The 25,442-nt window shown below is 55.3% G+C and overlaps 1 protein-coding gene across 1 annotated transcript in view; it reads left to right on the top strand.

Moving 5' to 3' along the window:
- Window positions 1–6,401, top strand: part of ALOX5AP (arachidonate 5-lipoxygenase activating protein) — a 15,412-nt gene extending 9,011 nt beyond the window's left edge. Inside the window, exons 4-5 of the mRNA XM_006904799.2 lie at window positions 1,009–1,090; window positions 5,924–6,401. Coding sequence (XP_006904861.1) covers window positions 1,009–1,090; window positions 5,924–6,086 — 245 coding nt within the window. The 3' untranslated portion in view covers window positions 6,087–6,401. The remainder of the gene's footprint in view (window positions 1–1,008; window positions 1,091–5,923) is intronic.
- Window positions 6,402–25,442: the final 19,041 nt, after the last annotated feature.

The following is a 25,442-nucleotide window of genomic DNA, read 5'->3' as shown; positions in this document are numbered from 1 at the left end:
GCCGTTGGTAAGCTCACTGCTTATTTTCCACTTTCCATCCTGTCCAGCATTTCTTGAAACGTCAAGCCAAACGACACTCATTCTAGGCGTGACGATTCCTCCTGTGTCTCGGATGACAAGGGGTCTAGACGAATGTAGAATTGTTCTAGCTAGACACACACACACACACGGGGAGTCTGCAGGTGTGTCAGCCTGGGACAGTGCATTTCCTGTCGACACAAGTGTGGGCGTCTCCAGCGGACAAAGGTGTCAGTCAGCCGGGTTTGGTAATTGTCTTATCAATATAGTAAATGGTAGAAATTTTTAGCTGAGAGGAACCTCAGAGATCACTCTAAACCCTTCATGTCACAGACAAGGAGCCCAAGCCCTGAGGGGCAAGTGGCTTGCTCGAACCTCAGAATTGTGAGCCCAGAGGTGAGCCCACTATGCCCCGCCCCCCCGCTGCCCCCACTGCTGTTCTGGGTGGCCCAGGTCGCCAGGGCGTGCACCGTGCCTGGCCCGGAGCCCAGCCATTGCCCACCCGACTCCTGTTACTGTTCGGCCCTGGGAGGGGGAGGGGAGGGGAGACGGGCTGCTGCGTTAGCACAGAGCCATCCAGGTGGGACAAACGGGAGAACACACGGTGAACTGTGACAATTTCGTGGCTTCCGGAGAATAGGGCGAACCTCACAAGCAGTGCCTTTTGTGTTTTGTGAGGCGTAGGGGGTCCCTTTAAGAGACCCAGGCTCAGAGCTGGGCTCAGGGTTCAAGGCTGCCCATGCCCCTCCCCCCACCGCCACACCAGCCCAGGCTGCCACATCTGGAAACGTGAAAATACCTCGGGAGGCAAAGCACGATGCCCGAGGCCGTTGCCGGAGTTCACACCGACCTGCCGTCGGCACCGGGGGCCTCGGGCAGGTTCTGCGACCCACAGCGACCGCACGGTGCCCGTGTTGGCGTCGTGCTAACTCGGCACGTCTCGGCGTCTGCCGGGCTGACTAACACAGGTGTCCCCCCTTCTGCTCGCAGTCCCCGCCGCCTTCGCGGGCCTCATGTACCTGTTCGTGAGGCAGAAGTACTTCGTGGGCTACCTCGGAGAGCGGACGCAGAGGTAGGCGCGGGGCGCACCGAGGGCCACAGGGAGCCAGGCTGCTCGGGCCGGAAGAGTGACCAGTCTCGGCCACCTTCTGCCTGGCATTCAGGGGTCTGGCGGGCCACGGCAGGGGCTGGGAGAGGGGGCTTCTATCCCTGAACTTTGCGGACTCTGACTTGACCCAGGCTCCTGTTAAACACCATCCACCCCGCCCCCCCCAATCCAGCGTTATCAGGCTTGCAAAGACACTCAGGGCACACTCCTCGCAACCCCCACGCCCCCCACTCCCACCCGCCGGGGTGGGGGGCTTGGACGGCTTCTCTGTCTGGCTTCCCCAGGCCTCCAGAGAGAGAAGCCTTTCGTTGTCTGCCTAGACAGGAGACAACTGACGCTCGTGCCTCGTGCTAAGTTCTCTTCGAGTGGCAGACCGACTGGGGACCAGCAGAATGCTGGGGAGATGAGATGCCATCGCAGGCAGAGGGTGGGGTCCGAGAACGGTCACCACGGCACGGCTTATAGGAGGTGCCAAAGTCGCATCTCCCTGCTGCCCCACCCGGGTCAGGAAGTCCGATTTCAGTCAGGTCCATGATGGCACTCGCCGAAGAGACGGTCGGGTGACAGTGCGCCTCGGAGGGCAGGCGGCCCGAGCCCAGCCTTCCCCGGCATCGTCCCTCATCTGGGCTCACATGCCGCCTGGCCTGTGAGCCCAGACGTGCTTCTCCGGTGGCTGATGAGCATCCTTCAGCGGTGGCAGAGGCGGTGGCAGGTCCCCACCTGGCAGGTCGGCAGGCGGAAGCATCTGCAGCTGGGGAGCCAGGCGCCCAAAGCTGAGGTTCGGGGGGGATCGAGGGGGACAGGCAGCCGGGAGGAGAAGGAGGACTTCCCATGGTTCTTTCCCAGCTCACGGCCCCTCATTCCTCCCGGGGGGCCTTCCGATTCCCCGTCTAAAACCACGACCCCATCTCCTCTCCCCCTTCTCCACACCGCCCTCGACGGTAGCCTTTATTCTTCTACCCTAGAAAAAGCATCTACTCCGCCTTCCCCGGCAGACTGCCTGTCGTCAGGAGTTGGGGGTGGGTCTTAAAGTTGCTTTAATTCTAAGACGATCCCTGGCACTCGACGAAATGCGCCTGTCTGCCCCTGGCTCTTTTCCTTTTAAAGCTAATTACTACCAGGGGGTGGACAGAGGTGGCAAAAATAAACGGTAGGATGCAGACTACACACCTGAAAATACGCGGTTTCTCCAGACCTCCTTGAGCTATAAATGGCCTCGCCTCTCAAATTCCCCGGGGTCTCCCCGATTAGATGGCAGTAGGAGGGTCTGGCCTGCCCCTTTCCCCACGGCCTGTGCTGCCTTCCGCCCTCCTCACCGACTCCGCGTCCCCGGCGGTCGTCACTGACCGGTCACGGTGCTCTTTCCCGCTGAGACCAAATGTGGCCTCACAGCGCTCCTTAGCACGGAGTTCTCAGCGGCGGGAATGACGCCCCATGCTCCAGGCTGGATGGCTCATTTCCGTGGGGACCCAAACGCAGCCTGGGGTGGGTGCACCTCGGGGGCTCTGCGACTCGGTCCGACGGGGTCTTCAGTTCTGCCTTCCAGAAACTACGCGCTCATACCCTCTCCCATGGCGAACCCCGCCTTTCGTCCACCCCCCTCTGTCCTGGGCTGTGTCACTATGATGCTGCAGCCGCCACAATGCCACAATGCCTTCGGGACCGCTCCGGTCCTTGGCCTCCCCGGCGGGGAAGATGTGCTCAGCGAGCTCCTCCCCCGAGACTTCTCCCTCGGGCTCCGAGGGCGTTGCTGCTTTTCCCCAGAAGAGGCTTGGGCCTCGACCCCTTCAGGGGTCCCAAGGGCAGGGAGGACGTCCCTAGGTGTGTCTGTCCCACCAGAGCATCTTCCTTCATGGCTTCTGCAGCTCTCTCCTTCACCCCCCCAGAAGCTTATGGCTCTCGCTCTCAGTCCTGCGTCCCCCCGCCCAGCCCCTCCCTCCCTGCCCCGATCACTCGCCTGTAGCCCCCGCCAACTGCACGGCAGTGAAGGGTCAATCTCAGTTTCTTCCCCGTTCCTTCTAAGCTACTCTCTGGGCCCAGACTCAATGGCAGTCGATATTCCGTTACGAGGCTCACTGACTTTTGTCGCTGACCTTCACCAGTGGGCACCGGGCTGCTCCTTCTCTTCCTGCCCTTCACAGCTTTGTCCCCTGTTGAAAGGCCCACTGAATTCAGGTGACTGGGGACCCCTCGAGGCTGCTCGTGCCTCTCTCGTCAGGACGACTCGCTCAGTAGCACGCATTTGCTGAGGGCCTGATTCGCTGGGTGAACCACAGGGACAGCATCTGAGTCTCGTGGAGCTTGTCGTTTCTAGTCCCTTCGGAAGTCACCAGGTTTAGAGTGCTATTTCCTTATTGAAAGGAACAGGATTTTAAAGCCAGAGGGACCGTAAAGTTTTTGTGTGAGGTGGGAGAGGGTCGGCGAGTCGCCCGAAGCCACGTGGCTGGGGCGGGAACCTGGGTCCAGACGCCGCCTGGTCACCTCTCACCCCATGCCACATTGGAGCTGGGGCTCGTTGGGCCCCTTTTACGTCTTCCTGTCGTGAATGACGTCCCGGATACGAAACACCTGGTCCCTACAGATGCTTAGTGATTTAATCCCGAAGCCCCCGCCCCTCGTAGCCCACACACCAGCGGTAGAGGAGAAGCCGGTGTGAACCCGAGTCCAGCGCGCAGTGTGTGCCGTGGGCCCTCGCCGGTCCCCGCGCTCTGCCTCACGGCGGTCCTCTGCGGCTCTGCCTGAGCCTGGGGCAGGTCTGCATCCTCCATGAGCATCCTGTTGCCCCGCAGGGCCTCAGCCTGGCTCTAAGCCCATCGAGCGCCCGGCTGGGGCCGTGTCCACACCGGCCCTGCACGCGTGGCCGTGTGCCAGCTCTAGCCTTCCACGCCTTTTGCACGGCCTGGGAGGGGTTAAGGCGCCGTGGACGGGCCTCCTTGGGGTGGCAGTCCCTGAGACCTTTGAGAGATCCTGCCCACATTCAAGAATAGCGCTCTGTCATCGGGAGGCACCGCCACGTCCTACCCGAAGCAGCTTCCCAAATCCCTTTGCCTGATATCTGAGCATCAGTGGCCTCAGGCGCGCGAGAGAGATCTCAACCACTACTGTATTTGACTTCTCACAATTTAACCCCTCCAAACCCTCTGTTCTCAGTCGGAAAAACAGACTCCTGTCCTTTCTTTTCATCTCCTTACCAGCGTGAGCAGGTGACTCAGTATTCGCCTGCTAGAGCCACCGTAGCAGCTGCCACAGACGGGGTGACCGACACAACAGAAATTCGGTGTGTCACGGTCCGGACGTGGCTTCCTCCCTCGGCGTGGAAACGGCCGTCTCCCCCGGCTGCCCTCACTCGGCCCTCCCTCTGTGTGTGTCTGTCCAGAGCCCCTCTCCTTACAAGGACACCAGTCAGAGTCAGGGCCACGCCGGTGACCTCTTTTTATCTTTATTCTCTCGTTAAAGACCGTATCTCTAAAGTCAGCTGCTTTCGGAGGCCCCGGGGTTTAGAACTCCAGGGCGTGGGACACAATTCAACCCATAACCCTCCCTTTTGGGACCACATTTTTTCCCCTCCAATAAAACGATAGAACGTCTCAGTCCATGAGCGTGACTGTGGACCCAGAAAGCCAGGGGGAGAAGGACACAGATGGCTGGGGGGGCAGGGGCACCCCAGCTGGCGGTGCTTCTCAGACTCTGCTGTGCCCGGAGTCCCCAAGGGAGCTTGTCGCCCTGGAGTTCTGACGCGTGGCTCCCAAGGGGCCCGGGATCCTGCGTTTCCCACCATCCGCGCCGAAGCCGCTGGCCCGCGGACTGAGTTTGGAGCAGCTAGGTGGCCGCTGCTCACCCACTGCGGGTTCTGGCATGCCTGGCACGGGGAAATGACGGGTCACACTGCAAACTTTCGGGGTCCCTTTCAAAAAGGTAGAATTTCTGGCGTTAAACCCGTGGAAGCCAAACTCGCTCTCCACAATCACGTGGCAGGGAAGAGGCTCAGCAGGGTCGACCCGCCTGTTCGGCTGGCCTGGGGGCCAAAAGGTCTCCTTGCTGAGTCCATATCACGGCCTGAACGAGCCGCTTGGCCGGACTTAGCGCCACGCAGATGGACCCAGTCACAGTGGTCACAGGATTCAGCAGAGGGAGGGAGGGGGCCAGGGTGGTGGCCATACACGAGTAGGCGATCACACACCCCTGACCCCAGCTGACCATAAGCCTGGGCAGCTTAGGATTTAGCATAAATCCTCTGTCTGCATTCGCTGAAAACGCCCATCTTCTCGCTGGGGGCCCAGCTCTCCTTAGAGTGAGCGCGAGTTATTCCCAGGCGGGTGGGCGGACCCCTCAGACGCCAAAGTGCCTTTTAGGTTGAGGCCCCGTCTGCATCCTCACTGCTCCCCCGAGGCCCTTCAACGCCTGCATCACGCAGCTGCCGGCAGGCTCACTCAGGTGCTGCCGGACGGGGCCGGTGAGGGGCCCGCATGGCGGGATGGGCTTCCTGACCCCCGTCAGGGCTCCTGGTGACCGGCAGGGACCGCCATGGGGGAGCTGCCTTCCAGGAGGCACCCAGGGGAGCACGGATGACGAGGGCTCCTCAGGCTCAGTTCTCAGACGTGTTCCCTGGCCAGTGGGAAGGAAATGGAGCACCTCCAGGAAAGGGAGCTGTCACTCCAGCCCTGCCCCCACACCACACACACACACACACACACACACACACGCGCACACACACACACACACACACCCCTCCAAGTGGGGGCATGATCCGTGCGCAGTCGGAGCCGCTGGTACAGCCTCCTCTCCCGTCTCTTACAGCACACCTGGCTACATATTCGGCAAGCGGATCATACTGTTCCTGTTCCTCATGTCCCTCGCCGGCGTCGCCAACTATTACCTCATCTTCTTCTTCGGAAGCGACTTCGAAAACTACATAAAGACGGTCACCACCACCATCTCCCCTCTGCTCCTCATTCCCTAGCTCTCTGCTGAACGCGGGGCGGGCGCTGGCTCGCGGCCGAGCAATACCTGGAAGTCATCGCATCTCAGCCCCTGAGCAGAACGAGGTCCCTCGCTCGCTCGCTCGCTTGCTCGGCAGGAGAAAGATCTGACGGGCTTCGCGGCTTGAGTGAACCCCGCTTTTCCTGGAAAAAATAGCTCTGTGTCCGCGGTGCCCCTCGAAAAATGGCCGTGGCCTCAGACTTGTTGTTCAGAGCCGCTCTGCGTGTCCCTTGACTTGGCCTGCTTTCTGAAGATGTTTCGAGACCCGATTTATGTTTTCCTAAAATAAAATGCAGACACGTGTTTTCGGCTGGTGGATGAGTTTTTTTTTATGGGTCTGTTGCTACAGTTGAATGTGTTTGTTTTTCTCAATTTGAATGACGATAATCAAACATACACTATCCTTACACGCACACACACACACACGCACACACACCTGGAAGGGTATTCACCAAAATGTCAGCTGCGATTATCTCCAGGTGAAGAGAGATGGAGTAAGGTTTAGCCTCTTGTCTACATTTGCATGAATTACTTGAAATTTCTTAATGAGCAAATAAACGCCACTAAACAAAGAAACAGAAGAGACGCAGCTGAAGTGTCACCTCTTTCAGGAAGCCTCGCTAATTCCGGGTCGCCCCGTGCCTCCCATGACCCTCAGGACCCTGTGCACATCTCAGCCACCGCAGATCCACCGTCCAATGTAAAGAGTCTGTGGAGATGCGTCACTCTGCCCAACTAAGCCATTAGCTCCTGACCGACCCCAATGTCCTGTTTATTTTTCTTTTCCTGTGCCAAGCTCGGGGACGGGCACATAACAGGCACCCAATGATACAAACCGTTTGGGAACTCAAACAAACATCTTGCAAAGTGCTATATCGTAGGGGGCTGGAGGCGTGAGTTTTATGAGATTAAGATGTGTTTTTCTTTTCATGAGAAGACACATCATGAATAGTGAAAAACTATGTGCACCACGGAGGGACAGACTACCTTACGCAGCTTTCGTCAGCTGTGTCCCCTCACACTCCCTAAGAGGATCAGGTCGGCACCCTCACGTCCAGCGTCGTGCCCAGTGCTCGTCACGTTATTCAGTTTGAAATGTGCTGTACCCCAGTGTCAGAGCCTCTGATAACGCCAGGCCCATCATAGGTGTCCCCAAATACGGGCCACACAAATGAGTGAATGGACGAATGAATGCGCTCACGATTTGCCGGCTGACAGTATTTAATAAAATATGTGTGTCGAGCCATTTCCCATATTGCGGACCGTCTCGTGGTGGTTCAACCACGGTCTCATCTGGGATCCCTTGGCACAATTTGGAAGGTGACTGGGTGTGGCTAAGAGTCCGGGACATGTGACGGAGAGAAGCCAGCTCCCACGGGGGGTCATCCCATCAGGGCTGAACTCCCGGGTGTGGTGGCCAGCCCTATGCCACGTGCCCTGGCTTAACACCCGCCAGGGTATTTTTATTTCTCTTAGGACCAACCCCCAAATGCTTTCGCGGCTTCGTGGGGATGGTGGGTGACCGCGAGCCTCTCTGCTCCCTTGGCTCCAGCCACGCCTGCCACTCCTCCTGTGACCACCGCCGTGCAATGCTCTTCTCCCAGAGTGCTCTCTGCCCCTGCGCCCCCATTCACTGTCGGCCAGTGGTCACCTCCACACGGAGTCCCCCAGGACCATTGCATTCTTAATTTCTGAGGTTAAACATTCTTCTTAAGACTCTCAGGCTTTTCCTGCCGAGCTGGCTGCAGGCCACTGTCTCAGAAGTTCTTTGCCCTAGAGCTGTCTCATCCAGTACTGGCCACGGGTGGCGACCGAGCCCTCGTAGAAATATGTCTGCTGAGAACTGAGATAAGCTGTGAACATAAAATGCACGCCAGATCTTGAAGACTTAGTACCAAAACCCCGCGTAAGTGATCTCATTAATAGTGTTTCCATATTGATTACACATTGAAATGATAATCTCGCGGCTCCAGCAGTGTGTGAAATCGAATGCATTATTAGAATTGATGTCACCGTGTCTTTGTACTTCCCTCGGTGTGGCTACGAGAGAATTTTATATTACGCATGCAGCGTAATGGACAGCACCGATTCAGAGGTCCCCCGGGAGCCCGCGAGTCCTCACGGCCGAATAAAAAAATGCTGACTCCGCCCCGAGCACTTAGCTTAGGTGTAATTTCTTGCAGAGAAGATCAAACAATGTGCCAGGGAAAGTTCCCACAAGAAGCCAGCTGGTTTTGTGTAAGTCCGGAGAACAGTCCTTTGAAGCCTGTCGCCCTGATCGTTGAGAGTGTTTCATTGTTTTCGATCGCAGATGTGGCACATTATTAGAGCATCATTTTTACGGCCCCCCCGGAGGCGAGGGTTATTTGAACGGGGACAGAGAAGCAGCCTGTGGGATGCTCGTGGAAATGAAATCACTAGGAGGGGGTGCACTCGACTGCACAGCGGCTCGGGGGCTTATTCTTCCCAAAACGTTTAGGTTTCTGTTCCCTTCTGCAGAGTTGCTCTCCACATTACAACTTTGGCTCGGCACAGTGCTCCACGCGCTTCCTTCTTCCTTACCGTCCTTGCCGCCCAGCTGCTAGGCAGCAGTCTGCGAGCGGCATGCGGGTTAACACCGACCGCGGCCCCGCAGACCGGCCCCCCTCCTCCCCCCCGGTCTCGAAGAAGTCGGTGCGGGCATCGAGGAAATCAGAATGTCTGTGCATAAAAGAGCAACGGCCCCGCCTCTCTTTAGATCATTCTGCGAGACGGTTTTTGGGGGACTCTGCCCTGAATGGTTGACGTTACTGCGAAAATGGACTTGCTATTAATAGACCGGAAACCACCGCCTTAATGTGATGAAATGTAAGGCTTCTCAGGATTCAAACTAATAAGTAACTGCTCGGCCAATCGACAGGAGGGAGAAAGATTGCACAGTGGGTGCACGATTCCTCGGTTCCTTGCGCTTACCTCCCGGTTTTCAGTGCCATGGCAACCAGAATGTGGCCACAGCACCGGCTGGAAGTGTCCGTTCTCACCTGGAGCCAGGAGGCCACCCTCCCTGGGCTGCATGAAGCGATGGATGCCATGAGCTGGAGGGTGGGGAGGGGGTGGAGAACAGGGGTGTGTGGTGCGTGTGTGTGTGTGTGCGTGTGTGTGTGTAGTTTCTACCCACAGAGAGCGGGGAAACAACACAGTCACATTTTGCAATTCAGCTGATGCACGTTTTCCACCTCCGTTTTGAACCGGAGGCAAAGAGCCTCTCCTTGTAACTCTGTTTCGAAGCCCTTCCTGCCCTGGGTCCTCAGCCCTCGTCATTCTTCCCCTGCGGTGAGGCTGTTATTGAGAAATTATTTGGGGGAGGCCCTGCCGAGAAAGGAAGTGAGTTCCCAGGAAGCCGAGAGGGGCTCAGGTCCTCTCCGAGAAAGTTCCACTTGACCCCAGCGAGGGATTCTCCGCTGGTTGCGTTATCATGAAGCAAGTCAAACCGATCTCTGAGCACAGGGCCCGACCTTGATGAAACGCAAACAAACAAAAAACAAACGAACGCAGAAATAAATCAGCCAGCCGTCACTGATGCTGCTTCTCGCTCTTTCTGTTGTGTTGCTGGAGGCATTTTCAAGCAGAGCACCAGAAAAGTGGCGACTGTTTTTCGATCACTCGGTGTTCGTTTCACTCAGACCTGAGAAAGGAGCAAAGGAGAAGGAAATGCCATCCGGAGGACGGGAATTCAAGAGAGAACAGAGGAGAAAGAAAAGAAGTCGCTATAAAATGAAAACGTTCGTGAGACGCTTTGAAGAATACAGAAAACGTTGCTGTTTGAGCTCAAGGATCAGAGCTGCCGCACCCAGGGACAAACACTGGTGTCACAGGTGGGGCTTTGTCTCAAGGAGGCTACCTTTCATTTAGGGGAACAGAATTCTTCATGAACAGATGGTCAATAGTTCAAGCTATAGTGGTAAGACCAAGAGTGGTGACCCCAGGATCTCACAGGAGGCAGTGGCCGCTGCCCCAAAACGTGGATGTATTATGTGATAGAAGTACAAAATTCATATGCGTTCTTAATAAATAAAAAAGCCCAAGACTTGAAAGCTACGTCTCCCTTTATTCTCGAGTCACCCTCCTGTCCCTGTGACGGAGGGACACTTCAGCAGAAGGCGTCGGGAGACTGGCCTGTGAACACGGAGGCCAGGAGGACAGAGAGCAAACCGTTTTGCCTGGAGGGAAGGATTTTCTGAAGGGAGGTTCGTATGTTAGTTTGCGGAGACGTAGGTGCCAGTCATCCTACGAGATTGGACGCTCTTAGCAGAGAGGTGTCGAAAGTGGGGATTAGTTTTCCATTTGTTTGTTTGTTTGTCTTGAGAGAATGATGAATCGTGCGAAGCAGAGTCTTACTAGAATGATCTGGCAGCTTTGTATAAGACAGTTTGGAGATAGGAACTAGCGAGGCGCCGGAGGGGAGACAAGCCGGAGATCACTGGTGGGTAACAGTTTTAATGGTTTAAATGCAAGATGGTGCCAGACTAGGACGGTGGCCGAGGGAACGGAGAAACGGAAAGGAGGAGGCAAGGTCACAAAAGCCCAAGAGTGGACAGTTTCATCTTACTGTTCTGTGTAAATCGTCATGAAAAACGAACGTCAAAGAACACTGGAAAGCCGCTTATAACAAGAAGAAACGAGAAACCCCCAAACCCTCGACAATCCCCACAGCGATTCCTTCATCGCTCGCCCACCGTGTGCCAGGCACGTCGCCACGTGCTTCGTGTGCCTTCTCTTGTTCCATCCCTTACCAAGCCACAGGTGAGGACACCTGCCCCAAGACCAAAGAGCTAGGAGGTGGCTGCAGGGGCCTAAGTCCATGTCTGTCCTAAAGCCTCTTGAACTGGCTTCGCTAAGCAGACCCAGGCTCAGCTCGGGTGATCCGGGGCCTGTGGCGGCCCCGAGGCATTGACAGTGGGCAGGGGTCAGCTCTGCCCTCTGCCCTCACTATCATGCTAGGGGAGTAAGTCGCAGGGCAAATCTGGCCACAGAAACAGGACTGGCTAGGACGGGGTCTCATGCCACCCCCGGGGACGTGACCGCAGAGCGCCTTTCACAGTCCTCCAAACTCGAAGACCTTGGATTTTCCCACTGAGAGCCTGTTCCTGGTAGTCACCAGTAGACAAGCAAGCCTCTCGTTCCACTAATAAAAAGCCATCTTCGGCTCGCGCCGTCTTAATTCCCAAAGCCATAGACGATGACGAGACACAAAGAGCCCACCACCCCTGGGGGCCGCACTTTCTATCAGAGCACCTCAGGACGCTAGAGTCAAGGCTACCACTGATACAAACCCATCCACGTTCCCGCACAACATCAAACTGTTTTTAAATTATAGGCATCGTAAAGTAAACCCACACTTTTAACCGTTACTCCATAAAACCTGTAATGTGGATTTTTAAAAAACTGGTAAACGATGAAGTACCTATATTGTTACTTTTCGGGGGGCAATAGACTCCTAAACTCGTGGCCCAGGCATAAAAATAACAGCTGACGATGACCGGCTTTATTCACCGACGAGGCACTGTGCCAAAAGCTTCAGAGGCGTCTCATTTAATCTTCAAAACAATCTGGTGAGCTGGGCTGACAGCGAGCCTGGGAGAGAGCAAGTAATTCGACCCAGATTCTGCAGGTCGGGACTGACAGATGTGGGATCAAGGTCTGAACCTCGGGGGTGGGAAGCTCAAAAACCCCGAAATTATCCTTGAAATCGTGTCTGCGTGGGCACCCGTGCCGATCCAGTTGTCCCTCGCGGTGGGGGAGGGGAAGGGGAAGGTATTCCTGTGACACACCATGGTCAAGGCCTGCTCCGGCTGAGCCGGACGCCTTGCTGGACTGCTGCCTGTCGTAAGTCACCGTCCTAATGAAGGCACAAGGCGGATGCTCCATTTCCTCTTCCACGGACTGGCATATTGAACGGGGTCTTTTAAGGTAAAAACGCAGCAACGTCATCCTAATTTGTGGAAAGCAGGTCAGGTTAAAAAACATAGCCTTCGTAAGAAATCGATCGATCCTTTGTACTTTCCAACTTAGAACTGGCCTCAAAGAGCAGGACGGGGAAACATAAAAACACAGGCCTTTTTCTCATTGTTTATTTGTTAAAAAATTGCAACTTTAAGGCATTTTCCTGATAATGACCTTATGAGCCTCTCGGACTTTTATGGGTGATTTCTAACTGTGTGGTGCTTTGCTGTTTGGGGAAAAAAAAAAAAAAATCACCGATTCCCATATGTATTTGCATGGAAGCAAAGCGATCCTATTTTCTCGGGCCTCAGGGAGGTGACAGAACGGATCATCGAAATCTCTGACTGTCGCCAAAACAGACTGACTTGAAAAACAAGACAAGATGAGGCGGGAAAACCAGACACTTCTCGGAAGCACTTTGTCCTTCCACCTTCTTTCCGAGGTATCTTGGAATAATGTTTCAGGAATTAGTACAAAAAGAAAATAGAAAAAAAAAAAGAAAAAAAGAAAAAAATTTAAATCATTTCTTCAATTAAAGAAAAATACATTTAAACAATAAATTAAAAAGAAAAATACCTGCTTTTTTGACCCCTTCTCAAGTCAGACACGTTTATCTAAAAATCGCCTGTAGTTTTACAGAAAAAGCTGTAACGTTTTGTGATAAATTGAGACATAGTCTACCGACATGGGCCCAGCAACCCACCACTTTGAGTACTGATCAGCTCTCACTCTAGAAATGAGGCTAAAACCAGCCAATACCCGATTTTCCCTCGAGGCCCATCGCCCCTTCTACAAAGAATTCCCACGAGCACCGAGCTTTGCTCCGCATAATATGAGGGTTTGGGTCCAATATGCAGAAATTCACGAACTTCGCCGTATCATGCTTGGCTGTGCAGAATTGAGAAGCATTTTTTGGGTTTCTTCTATCAGAACTGAGGGAGAAATTGTTGTGGAAATGGATTTTTCCAAAGCTTCGACATTTCAGATGCGAAGGTTCTTTGATCTGGTGGCTTCTGGGGAAATGAACTGGGAGCTAATGAACGGGAAGAGACACCAAGAGGCTGGTTGCAGCTGCATGCTGGTCCGAAATCCAGCCCCACCACCTAAATCCAGGCCCAGGGGACAGTCCCTGATTCATACACGTCCCTTCGCCTGCTCCCCACCTTCCTCGGGGCTCCACGCCCTGCATACGTGTGACCCACAGAGAAAGGGAAGCACCCACCTAAGGGTGCCTGCTTGTCAGAGGGATGTTTACTCTGGATGGTCTCCTGCTCCTTCAGACGCCCAGATCCGTCCCGCTCCACCCCACAACTGCCTCTACGTCCCCTCTGAGTCTTTCGTTTGCATCCGGTCTGGTCTAGACTGTAAACCCCACCAGCGAAGCCCTCGGCTGACGTTCCCCTTGAGTGTTTTCAGCCACAAGCAGAGAGCTGTGACTACGGCAGGGGCTCGGTGGCTGCCGATGCGTGAATTCCGTCTTTCGATGCGGACGCTGTATCCTCTCCAGCAGTGAGAAATCTTCGCGAGGACAGAAACGCTGTGCTCATCGTTTCTGCATCTTGTGCAACATCCACTTCAATTATGGATCGGAGTAAGGGCGCAATTACCCGGGGGAGACCGAACACGGAGGCAGCGAGGCGTGGACCGAGGTTGGCGACACCTCCACGGGGTGGCTTGCGAGGGTGGAAAATGCGGATGGGACGGCATGTAGATTTTCTTCCCGGCCTGCTTTGCTCACTCTCTTCCCCCGAAACGCTTTGTGCGCTTGGCTGCCAGCACGGCCCGCACCCCTGGGCGCTGGTCCCTCCCTGACCTCGGGTGGCTTGGTGCCAGGATGTCTCGACATGTAGTCACAGCATCGTGCACTGAAGCACCTGAGTTCTCTTCCCTACGCTCGCCGCTGTCCGAAATTCCGTCTCCTTCAAAAGAGACTTCTTTTTATTTTTTTTAAACTCCAGACTAAAATAGGCAATTGCCCTCATCATATGTAGACTTAATGTGTCTAAAATAAAACCTTTAATTTCCCCAGTGCCCAAAGCACTCACCGTCCCAGTCCAGTGGTTCTTAGCTCAGTGAAGGACAGCTCTGTGCTAATTGCTCAGGACAAAGCCCTAAAGTCAACACTGTCCCCTCATTCTCTCATACTGCACATCCTGTCCTCAGCCAATCCTGGCAGTTTTACCTTCAAAAGGGATTTAAAAAATCTGACCATTTTCACCCCTCTGCCACCTCCACCCCGTTCTAAGCTTCCAGTCTCACAGCAGCATAAACTCCCACAAAGGCACACGCCTTGTCCTCGTCCGTTTTGTTTGTCACTGTATCTTCTGTCCTCGGGCCGTCACCTGACACCTAGTAGGGGCTCAGAACTATTGGTGAGTAGATCTCTCGCCTGGATCATTCTCTGCTGTGGGGATCTTGGGCGCCCTGTAGGTTGGTTAGCAGCATCCTTGACCTCTGCTCGCCAGAGGCCAGTAGCATCAGTGGTGACAAACCATGCCTGGAGACATTGTGCGGAGGCATTATGGGTTGTCCACTAGGGCGCAGAGCCACACTCGTGGGTGGTCTCCCTCTTCCATGCCCATGTCCCACAGTCTCCAGAGTGACTCCAAACCCATAAGTCACATGATGCACGCTGTCAACTTGAGTACAATCCAAACACTTCGCAGCCCCTACCAGGCCTCTCCCGTCTCCTCCTACCTCGTTCGTCCCCCCTGCTCTCTGTCCCAGACCCACTCCTCGCTTGTCCTCCGGACACACCAGGCACAGTCCTGTCTCTGGGCCCCTCCGCTGGCTGTCCCCACTGGGACGCCCTGCGCCCAAACTCCACATGGAGCCGATCGAGTGGCATCCTCCGTCCTCGGCGCTCCATGTCCCCGACCTCGTTTCTGTGCCTCTATTTGAGCTTGCCGCCTCCTGATAGACAGATGTGCCCAGATAGTGCCTGGCAGTGGTTAGGTGCCCAAACGCCATCACCGAGTGCATGACGGACCGACGGGCGGGTGGACCGAGGCGCGGCTGTGACGGGGGTCGTCACTGGCCGGCTTCCTCTTCTGGTTGTCTGTCCCCTAAATCCTGCCAACGGCTGGATCTCCATCCTCCTGTCACAGAACTTGTGACCAGAATCAACAAATGACATAAAAAGAACCCACCACGGGCAACCAAAAGCCGCACACGGGGGACGTCTTCCGGAACGCCGCTGGGCCCGGTCCCCTTTTTGTCCCAGGATTTGGGCTGTATTTGGGGTCAGTGACCCAGCTTAGTGATCAGTGCTTAAAACCTGGGGTTGGATGGCCTGGGTGCTTCCAGGTACCCCCACCCCCACCCCCGCCTAGCCCTCCGTGTGGTCACGGGCAACTTCCTCTTCCCAGCAGCGCTCCAGGCCCTTATCTGGAAAATGCGATAATAACATGACAATTCCCAGGGCTGTTGTGAGGATTAAAAATTTACACATGCAAAGTGCGTAGGCACATAGCAGCCCTGGCAAATGTTTGCTGGTGTTATTGGTCTGCGGATACGCTGCCTGCGTGAGGATCTGGTGTCCGGTGGGATGATGGGGTGGGGATCGCTGTGGGTTTCGTGATCTGAACAAGCTGCTTCGAAAGGCAACTTTTAAGCTGTTACCTGAATGACCGCAAGGCAGTAACCAGGCGGACACCTGGGGTGAAAATTTTCGAAGCACCGTGACCAGCTCAGGCCGAGCCCCGAGCAGGAGGGAGCCTGGTGTGTTTGAAAAGCACAGAGAAGGCCAGAGAGTGGACAAAGGGGTCACAGGGGTGGAGTCGCAGGACGCTGCAGATCACAGTAAAGGGCCTGGGTATGTTTTTAGAGGGCCGGGGAGCCATCGGAAGGTTTAAAGCAGGGTAAATGGCATTTTACGAAGACCCACCTGGCCGCGGGTAGAGGATGGACTGCAGAGAGGTGAGCACAGAAATACGGATGCCCGTGGAGGTCAACAAGTAAAACACGTGACCAGTGGGGGTCACGATGCAGTTCTCAGTCTTGTTGACATGAGGTGTCAGGGTGTAAGCAAGGACGTGGCACCAGGTAGCTGACCGGTGCCCCTGCCCCAGGAAGGAGCTGGCTTATCCCCATGCCTCTTGCCTTTTGTCTCCTAGGAGGTTTTAATGTAAACTTATAATGTCATCTGTGTGGGAAAAAAGGGCAAGGCTAGATTGCTTTTACTTCTAGAACCTTCTCCTACAGCTCCGAGAAATATTTTTAAAAAATAAGCGAAAGCAGTGTTGAGATAAGCTAAAGCAGTGTTTATTAGATATCGGCTTTGACGGTGACAGTAACTACAGGTGGACGGTCACTTAGTATAGGCAGCCCGGTTTTTAGGTGGCCAGATCAAATACAGAACGCCCAGTTAAATTTGAATTTCAGATTTTAAGAAACGAACCATTTTTTAGTAGAAGTATGCCTTAAGCATCCCATGGGCAGAATTTAGACATTTATCTGACACAGATTTAACGGGGCGGATTTATCCAGTGACATCTGGTTGGGAACGGGTGTGAAGTGTTCCCAGCAGCAGGAGCCACTGAAGCCACAGCTCTGAGGCCTCCTTGGGCCTGTCCATCCCTGGTCATCTATCTAGAATTGTCAACATACAGCAAGTAGGCATTGTCACTGAAGTGAGCAGATCTCTCTCTTCACCTACTTTATGTCTCAACTACAGTCCCATCAAAACTATACTTAGGACAGTCCCTCCTTCACCTGCCCCATAATATAAGCCATTCCCTATCTATCCACCCATCCATCCATCCATCCATCCATCCATCCATCCATCCATCCATCCTTTTGATAAGCATTTATAAAACACCTTTTAAGTATCAGACACCATGAGGCAAATCCATACTCTCCCTGGGACCATGTCACGTGAGCGATTCATAGTCCGTTTTGGAGCCAGCCTCTTGGAAGCCCTCCAGAGCACAGGAAGCAGCTGTTGTGATGAGCACACAGCTCTGATCCCAGCCCCTCTAGACCTGTCCGACTGAGCTGACGTATCTCAGATGCCACTAGTCACCCTGGTCCTGTTCCTAGCATGCGAGATGTACAGGGAAAACCAGATAGGACTGGCCTGTCGTACCAGTCAGGAAAGGCCGCTTGCGGTAGCGAACACTAGGAGTCCATGTCTTGTTCAGGTAACACCTCTGGGCAGGTGCAGAGGTTGGTGGGGCAACCTTCTTAGCACGGCCATTCAGGGGATTCGACTGGCACAGGCTCTGCCATCTGCACGAGGTCACCGGGCTCTTGCTCGTCTGCCCAGAGGTCAGCATCACCCCGCCAGCCGGAAGAGGATGGAAGCGTGGAGGCACGCAAGGGCCTGCGGCGGCCCACACTCTTCTTCGGGGGTCCCTCGGCTAGCCACATGGCCGCTCCGAGCTGCGAGGGAGCCCGGTAACGTGTGCCTAGGAAGAAGCCAGGGGCTGGTAGGGGCTGGATTCGGTGACCTCTGAGCCTCAGTTTCCTCATTTGTGAAACACTCTACTGACGGCCTCTCAACGTTAATTGGAAAAATCTGTCTGGATCCACTACAGGCAGGTCTGACAACGCCCCCTAGAACCCCTTTCCGAGCACTGGATCCCCCTCCCCCCCGCGAGACCACTGTGAAGTGAGGGAGAGCTGATTCTTCTTCTATTTTCCCATCCTGCCTGCTTCTTGGTTCTGCCCTTTTCCAGCTAGTTGCCAAGAGTGAGGTCACTCCATCTCCAACAGGATGTTCATTTTATGGCCTGGTCGCTTGGGAACTTTGAATGCATTTCTCCATTAAAGCAGCTGGAGGCGGGAGGGCTCCAACCCCACTGGAGCCCAGCCTCCCTCTTCTGGCCCAAGGCGACTCTGAGGGGCGGCTGGCAGCGGCGCTGGCATCTGGGCAGTTTCCATGGCAGCATCGGAGCAGGCTCTCAGTAGGGGTGGGGGTGGAGTTCAGGGGCCCCAGAGGCTTTGTGAGTGGCTGGTTCCCATGACAACTGTGGGGTGGCCTCTGGGACAGCCAGGAACCTGTAGCCCTGGCTAGAAGCTGAAGGTAAGTTCGGTGCTTATAAGTGAGTCTGAAACCACTTGTGGCTGTCACCTGGAGCAGGGTACCTTTCAAGCTGGCATATTTCCATTACCAGCGTGCCCTAAATAAGCTGTTTCCATTTCATTGAGACAAACATTTATTTATTACGCATCTGCATGCCAGACACTGCAGTGGATGGATACCGGGAAGCTGAAACTAAGACACTCACGAGCCCTCACCTGGCGGGGCTCCCAGCCTACAGGGTGAGATCAGCGAAGAGGGACAATGGAAAGGGACATTGCCCATGTGACCCAGACAGGGAGGAGGTGGTCGGGGGCTCTGGGAGGGGAGAGGTGTGGAGGACGAGGAGGGTTTCAGGAGGAAGAGGGACTCTGGTTGGTCCTAACAGTGGCCACGGCATCTGCAGAAGGTGAGTGTGTGGGCGGGGCCATGCTCGGGAGCTGCTGGCGAGCTAGGAGGAGCACTATAAGGACTTGGGTGACATACTGGCGGGGGACTGGAGTAGAAGGGGCGCGTGGACCTTGAAGCTTTTTTTGAGATGAATGTTTGAGGACGCTGAGTTCAATGGGTCCATGGCTATTATTTTAACTCGTTTTAGACTTCTTGCATTCATAAAAAGAAAAGAAAAATTTGAGGATACTTCTCTAATGTGTGGTGAACCTCACCCTCTGATAAGCCCTGTCTCCACTCTCGGAATGATCATGATTGTATTCTGGCCCGGAGACCACAGCTAGAACTTTCTGGAAAGCTGGTAAGTTTCACGCTGCACCTCGCTGAACTGGCGGAGTGTCTGTGGGTAGCGATGCTCCCTCCCCTCGCTCCATGCGCCTGGCGTCTGCACCTCCGCCTGAGGCCCATCTTAACGGCCAGGTGACCATACTCCCTCGTGGGGGCACCGAACTGTCTCGGTTTTTACACCGAAAGACCCACGTCCCAGGGAACCCCTCAGTCCCCTCTGGCCAACCTCCAGAGAGAAAGGGCCGGGCCCAGACCCCAGGCTCTCAGGGAGCTGAGTGGCAGGTGGTGCTGAGTGGAGGGCGGTGCTGAGTGGTAGGGGGGGCTGGAGGGCGGGGCTGAGTGATAGGGCAGGTGGTGCTGAGTGGAGGGCGGTGCTGAGTGGTAGGGTGGGCTGAGTGGTAGGCGGGGCTGAGTGGAGGGCGGGGCTGAGTGGTGGGCGGGGCTGGGTGGTGGGTGGGGCTGAGTGGCAGGTGGGGCTGCTGGGAGAAGGCTGGCTTTAGAGCCAGGTTTCCCCATTAGAAGCTCTAGTTCTCGTGGCTGTGCCACCAGGTAGAAGCTACTTTGCCCTTTCAAACCTTAGGTTTCTCATTTGTTTTAGGGGAAAAAAAGAGCACATATGTTATAGGTCTAGAAAAAAAATGTATGTGAAAGGCTATCTCACAGGAAGTGCTCGGTAAATGATAGTTATTTCCTGGGGGAAGGCACATCAGCAGCCCCCATGAAAGTGGTAAATGCTGTCTTGAGCTTTCGTGTTGAATGTCGAGGACACAAGGTGAACATGTAGTTGCCTCTGGCGGCAGGGAACTCTTAGGATTGCCACCAGCTGCTGGCGAGGCGCCCAGGTGGGGCTCTCCTGCTCCTCATACATCCGCTGTGGACTGTGATGAAGAATTAGAGAAACGGAAATGCAGTAGAGGGAGAATATACTGAGTAGCGGGAAAATTTGAGCAGCGAAGGTCGCAGGCATAAAGCTTGCCCAGTCTCTGAACTGTCATGCGGGAGGAAGAACCTGCAGGTGGGAGAGCCTGCAGCCTGCGAGCTCCCTGGAGCAGGATGCTGGGTTGCCTGGTAGAAGGGTACAGGCATTCCAGCATTCTCAGGAAGTTCTGGAACCTTCTAGGACATTCTAGAATACATTTTCTGTGGGTGAAACCAGAGGGCAGGGAGAAGTTCACAGAATTGTTTGTGAGGGAAGACGTTGAGTTTGGGACTTGCCTGCCTGTGGGGTGGCTCGCGGGGGTGCCACAGACAGCAGCCTGTGGCCATATCTGGAAAGCCATGCTTCTCAGAGGGGCCAGACGGTGAAGAAAACTTCCTCCGGGGAGTAGCGGGCTCTAAACCGTGCTGACTTTTCTCCCCAGCACCCTGAAGAATGCTAACCGTACCTTCCTCCTGTCCCCCTCCAGAGCGGGGTCTCCCCTTGAAGGTCGCCCCCATGCCAAAGCTGTGGAGAAGGCACATCCTTTTTCTTTGGGATGCTCCTTGCTGACCAAGAGCCTCATCGGCGGTGACACGAAGCGAGGTTAGTGGCCAGCAGGTCGCCAGCCACCCCAGAATGCTACATCTCTCAGGACCCATGGCTCCAATAGTGGTGACGGAGCCGAAGTGGCTGGAAGGGACAGCTGGATCCGGTGCCTTTGCATCCCGCAGCACCCCAAATGGCGGGCATTTCATTACCAGCATATCAGCTATGTGAGGAGGACACAGCTTATTAGCAAGGGTTAGGCTGGGGCCGCTGTCCCGTGGGACCAGAACAAGTGTCCTGCCTTGACTTCCCACCCCTCACCTCTGTGAGGGACCGAGAGTCACCCCCAGGGCCATGTGCATCCCCCTAACTGTTGATCGTCTACCTTGGGGACCACCCATTAGGGGTAATGACCGCAGGTGTTGGAAGTGTGGGCTCCTTCAGGTAGACGTGTCCTTGACGGCGCCTGTCACCAGCATGCCGTCTCATCAAAGTGGCCCTGGCAGCAGGTGGAGGTGCCTCTGCCTGTCGCCTTTTTCTAGGCACGCTTTGTGTTCTTAATACTGTCAATTCTTAAGTAGGCCCCCCAAAATCAGTCTCATAAAAAGCGGGCTTGTGTTACGATGGGGTAAACGGAAGGGCGGGGAGGGCTTGGCGTGGAGGGTGGGAATCCAGCCCCTCACTGGCAGTTATTGTGGTGCCTTATCATGGGGCCTCATCATGCAGCAAATAAAGACCTCATTTCCCCATATGCAAAGAGAGCACCCCTCACCTGCACTTTGCAGATGTGGTTAGTGAGTACTGAGTGTTTTGGACACAGGTCGGGCACGGTTTGGGCTAGGCAGGAGGGCCCGGGAAAAGCTCTGTCTATGTGTCCACACGCACACTGTCGCCAGCACCACACCCCTTCCCGCCACCTCAGCAAGGACAGCTCCTGCACCCCACCCCTGCGCCTGCATCTGGACCTCGTTAGGCCCCAGCTGCCTCGCAGCCCCGCTGCTGTGCACAGGGCTGGCCTGCTTCCCATCGCTTGGTGCTGATTCGCCTGGAATCACCATCGCAGGGCACATTCTGGGTTCGTGGTCTACGAGTAAAGCATGCTTTTGCCTGCAGTTGAGAAGCTGTCGGGTTCTGAGTGTGTCGGGCTTCCGCGAGGCTCAGCCCTGCTCTGCGCTCTGTCAGAGTCTGACTGTCCAGGTTTGATTTTGTAGGGAGGCTGGCAGGGCGCTCGGGGGGAACGCTGGCCCCAGTCTGGGTCTGCCTGAGGGATTACTGTGACCAGACGCGTGTGTTTTGTGCTCTGTGGGGACTTCTCCGGGGAGCCTCGGCTTGGCGTCCTTATTGGAAACACCCAATAAACCACGGGGCTCAAAGCGCTGTTGTTTTAGTGCAGGGCTTCAGTGCAAAACGTGGCCCCTGACCCTCGGCCTGCTGTCAGGGCCCCACCCTGCTGCCTGCAGCCCCCCACAAAACGTGGCCCCTGACCCCCGGCCTGCTGCCAGGGCCCCACCCTGCTGCCTACAGCCCCCTGCAAAACGTGGCCCCTGATCCCCGGTCTGCTCCCACAGAGCCAGCAGGGACCAGAAACGCTCCTGTTGGCTCTTTGTGTGCAGGGTGCATTCTCAACGTGTGAACCCACTCTCCTCTGTGCACCAGGATGACACTGGGGCCACTTGTCCCCGGGGATGGGGGAGTTGAGTGAGCTCCACCCAGCCAGACACCCACTCACCCAAGTAAGACTGTCAAAGCCAGCCAGTCCCAGGGCAAAGGGACAGAGTTCGTCTCTGAACCCACCCACCCGTGACATTGCTCTAGGTAATGACCAGCCCCAGCTGGACCAGCCAGCATCTCGTGACCACAGGCAGACGGGATTTCCATGCAGATAGCCAGAACACTGGGGCCTCTGTGTTAGACAGCTGCATGTAAGAGGAGACAGGCGTTTTAGCCACACCGCTGTTGCCAAGGCCCCACGGAGGCCAGTCCTGTGGCCGCAGGCTCAGCTGACCCGCAGTCAGGGGTGGCCTTCGAGGCGGAGCTCAGAGTGCCGCAGGCGAGGCCAGCGCCAGCTGGCTTCGGAGCCAGCCATAAACAAGTCAGGGCTGGCTCCTGGTGCTCAGGAATCTGGGGTCAATTAGGGATCATTGGTATCCGAGAATTTAAAGCAATTGCAATCAGCAGGGCAGGCTCTGGCAGCACGGCGGTGGAGGCAGAATGCACAGGTCCAATCGTATCGCTCCTGAATCAACCTTCTGCCTCCGGCAAGGCGCCTGCTCCACAGTGGCACTGTCCGTGGCCAAGGCTGAACCACAGGTCAAGGCACCGACCACCGACCTGCGTGGCCACTTACCCTGTACCCGTGGACCTCGCTGTCACGGCTGTTAAGGAAGGTGTCTGCAAACCTGTGGCCGACAGTTGGCTCGAACCTGATCTGACTCCACCCACGCCTGACGCCTCTGAGGTGCAGATTTCTGTGATTCTCCTTTAAGTTTACTTCCTGGCCCAGAAGGGGTCCTTACTGCTCTTCCCACCTGCCCCCCCTTCTTTGATGAAACTGCCTTTTGTTCCCTGACTCCAGCCAGGTGGTCCGAATGGGAATTGTCATCCCTGTCACTGCCCCCCTGGCCTCAAGGGGAGGACATCTGAGCCAGCCCCTCAGATATCCTGGTGGGGAGGAAGGGGAGGAGAGCCTGGAAGCTGCTAGTAATCATCGAGGCCCCACCTCCTGGAGAAAAGGGTCCACCACCTTCTGGTGAGAACGAAGCCAAAAGGCAGAGAGAGCAGCTGGAAGATTCTGGCTGGATTTGGACCCCTTCTCCAGGGGTCCCTGGGCCAGGGTCCCCCTGCATCTCCGTTTCTTGCTATTCTACCTGCTGACAGTCTCTCAGCATCCTGCGTGTCACGTTGTAATTTCTATTTCTGATGCCCAATCCGAGACACGTTTTGGCGGCTCGGCCCTCGTTCCATTCCGCAGACCCCAACCCGTGGATTACCCAGGGCGGCGGTCACGCTGTGCTAAGGCTCGGGGGACATGCAAGGCTTTGCAGAATCAGGCACAAAAATAACACTTTTTAGATCCCACTTTACAACCGAGTCCGTACTCAGTTATACCTGTTATAAGTGATCAATACTCCGTTACCAAATAAGAGCTAAAAAGTGTGATTTCAGCCTGCACTTAGTGCAACATTCCGTATTTATGGAGGGTGGGGAAGGTTAAAGGCAACGAGGAAAGATGAGCCCGAGGGGACCCTTTGTAACCTTTGCGGAGACAGGGTCATGGTCTTGCCGACCACCAGCTTCCACCCCCGACGAGGCGCGGGGAACTAGGATTTAGAGCCGAGATGGGATCACGGCCTTCTTCCCAGCCCATCCTCAGCATCTCGATTCAGTTCGACCAACAATGTGCACGTACCACGCTGGAGACGTAACAGGAAGTCCAGTCACAGACACACTCATCAGTGTCCTTACCCATGGTTTCATCCCGTTACTCAAGACACCTCAGCGAACTCCCCAGACGCCCTCGGAATAGTCTTAGCTAGAAGCTGCTTTCGAGGCCCTCCATGGCTTCTGCACCCAGCCTGTCCCCCGTACCTTCCCCTGGAACCCAGCGGGTCCCCACCCCCGCCTGGCGTCCCACCTGTGGGAGGTCCAGCCCCCGCACTGACGAGCTTCTCCCTTCCCTCCCGCCCCAGCGATTGCCACCCTACCCGTCCGTAGGGCCCGACTCACGTCCCCCCTCCTTAAATCTTGCCCGGAAATTCCATCTTTCAGTGGAATTTCTTTGCCATTTATTTTCAAACTCTGTTTAAAATCAGGGACTTCTATGGCTGTTTGAAACTGTTTCCTCATCACGTGTCAGATTGTCCCTGTGTAGACTGTGTGCCCCTTGGGGCCTCTACTCCGGGGGTGCCCCACGGCAGCAGAAAGGGCAGGGGCAGAAGGTCCAGGTCCGAGTCTCCGTGTGTGATCTTGGGTGGCGGCTTCACCCCTCTCTGCCGAGGTGGCCTTCGTGATGCTCTGTCTGCTCCCGCTGCCGGCAGCACAGCTCCCGGGGTCTGCCTGGTGCTCTGCTGTCTGCGGTCCTCAGCTCAAGCCTTTCCTCATGAGCCAGACCTCCCCTGCCTGCCCCCGCCTGAGGCCTTCCTTCTTGAGGTACCTTCTTCCTTTCTCCGCCCTAGCTCCTGAGGGCAGGAAGGCTGTTCGATTCTCCCTGCCCCGCTCTGGTCCCCAGTGTCCCCGGAGGACCTGATGTCTAGCAAGGACTTAACACAGGTTTATCTCATGGATGTGAAGTGGACCTGCCTACCCCGCAGGATGAGATCCCCCAAAGGAATAAAATCAAAGTAGCGATTCTATGATAATAACTCACAAAACATCCACGTGCCTGGCGCTGTTCTCAAGCTTTGTCCTGCGTGTCTCACCTGACAGTGTAACCCAAGAGATTAGGCCTATTATTATCTGCACTGTAAAGGTACACGGATTAGTTCCTTACTGTGGCCGTAACAAGTCGCCACAGACCTGCAAGTCTAAAATCAAGGTGTCAGAAGGGCTGCTTTCTTCCTGGCTTCTCTGAGGGAGAGTCCTTTCTCTCGCCATTTTTCAGCTTTCAGAGGCCACCCGCATTCCTTGGCTCGTGGCCACGTCACTTGAATCGCTTCCCTCCCTCGTCCCATCTGTCACGACTGAGTCTGAGCTTCCTCCCGCCCTCTTATGACTGTGGGGATGACCTCAGGTCCCCCTGGACAATCCAGGATCACCTCCTCATCTCAAACTCCTCAATCACATCCGCGAAGTCCCGTCTGCAAATACGAGGTCACGAAATCGCGGGTCCCGGGGTTTAGGACGCAGGCATCTTTGAGGCCATTATTCTGCCGACCACAGCGAGGAAGCCAAGACCTACAGAAGCAATTCTGTGAAACGTGCCGAGAAGCTTAAAGCGCTGTATAAATAGAAGGTCTTCATAATTACCCCAGAGCATCAAGCACTTGAGAGGTGCTCAGTCACGACTTTTGAGTTATTGAAGTGATTCTTTGAAAGTGAAATGAATTGTCCCAAGCACATATTAAAACAAACAGGAGATTTAAAAAGAGAGTTTTTCAGGGTTTTTTAATTACCTTTGCATTCTAGACGTC

The sequence above is a fragment of the Pteropus alecto genome, unplaced genomic scaffold (assembly GCF_000325575.1).
Source record: "Pteropus alecto unplaced genomic scaffold, ASM32557v1 scaffold80, whole genome shotgun sequence".
In the NCBI taxonomy this organism is placed as follows: domain Eukaryota; kingdom Metazoa; phylum Chordata; class Mammalia; order Chiroptera; family Pteropodidae; genus Pteropus; species Pteropus alecto.
This window is presented reverse-complemented; position numbering and strand designations above follow the sequence as displayed.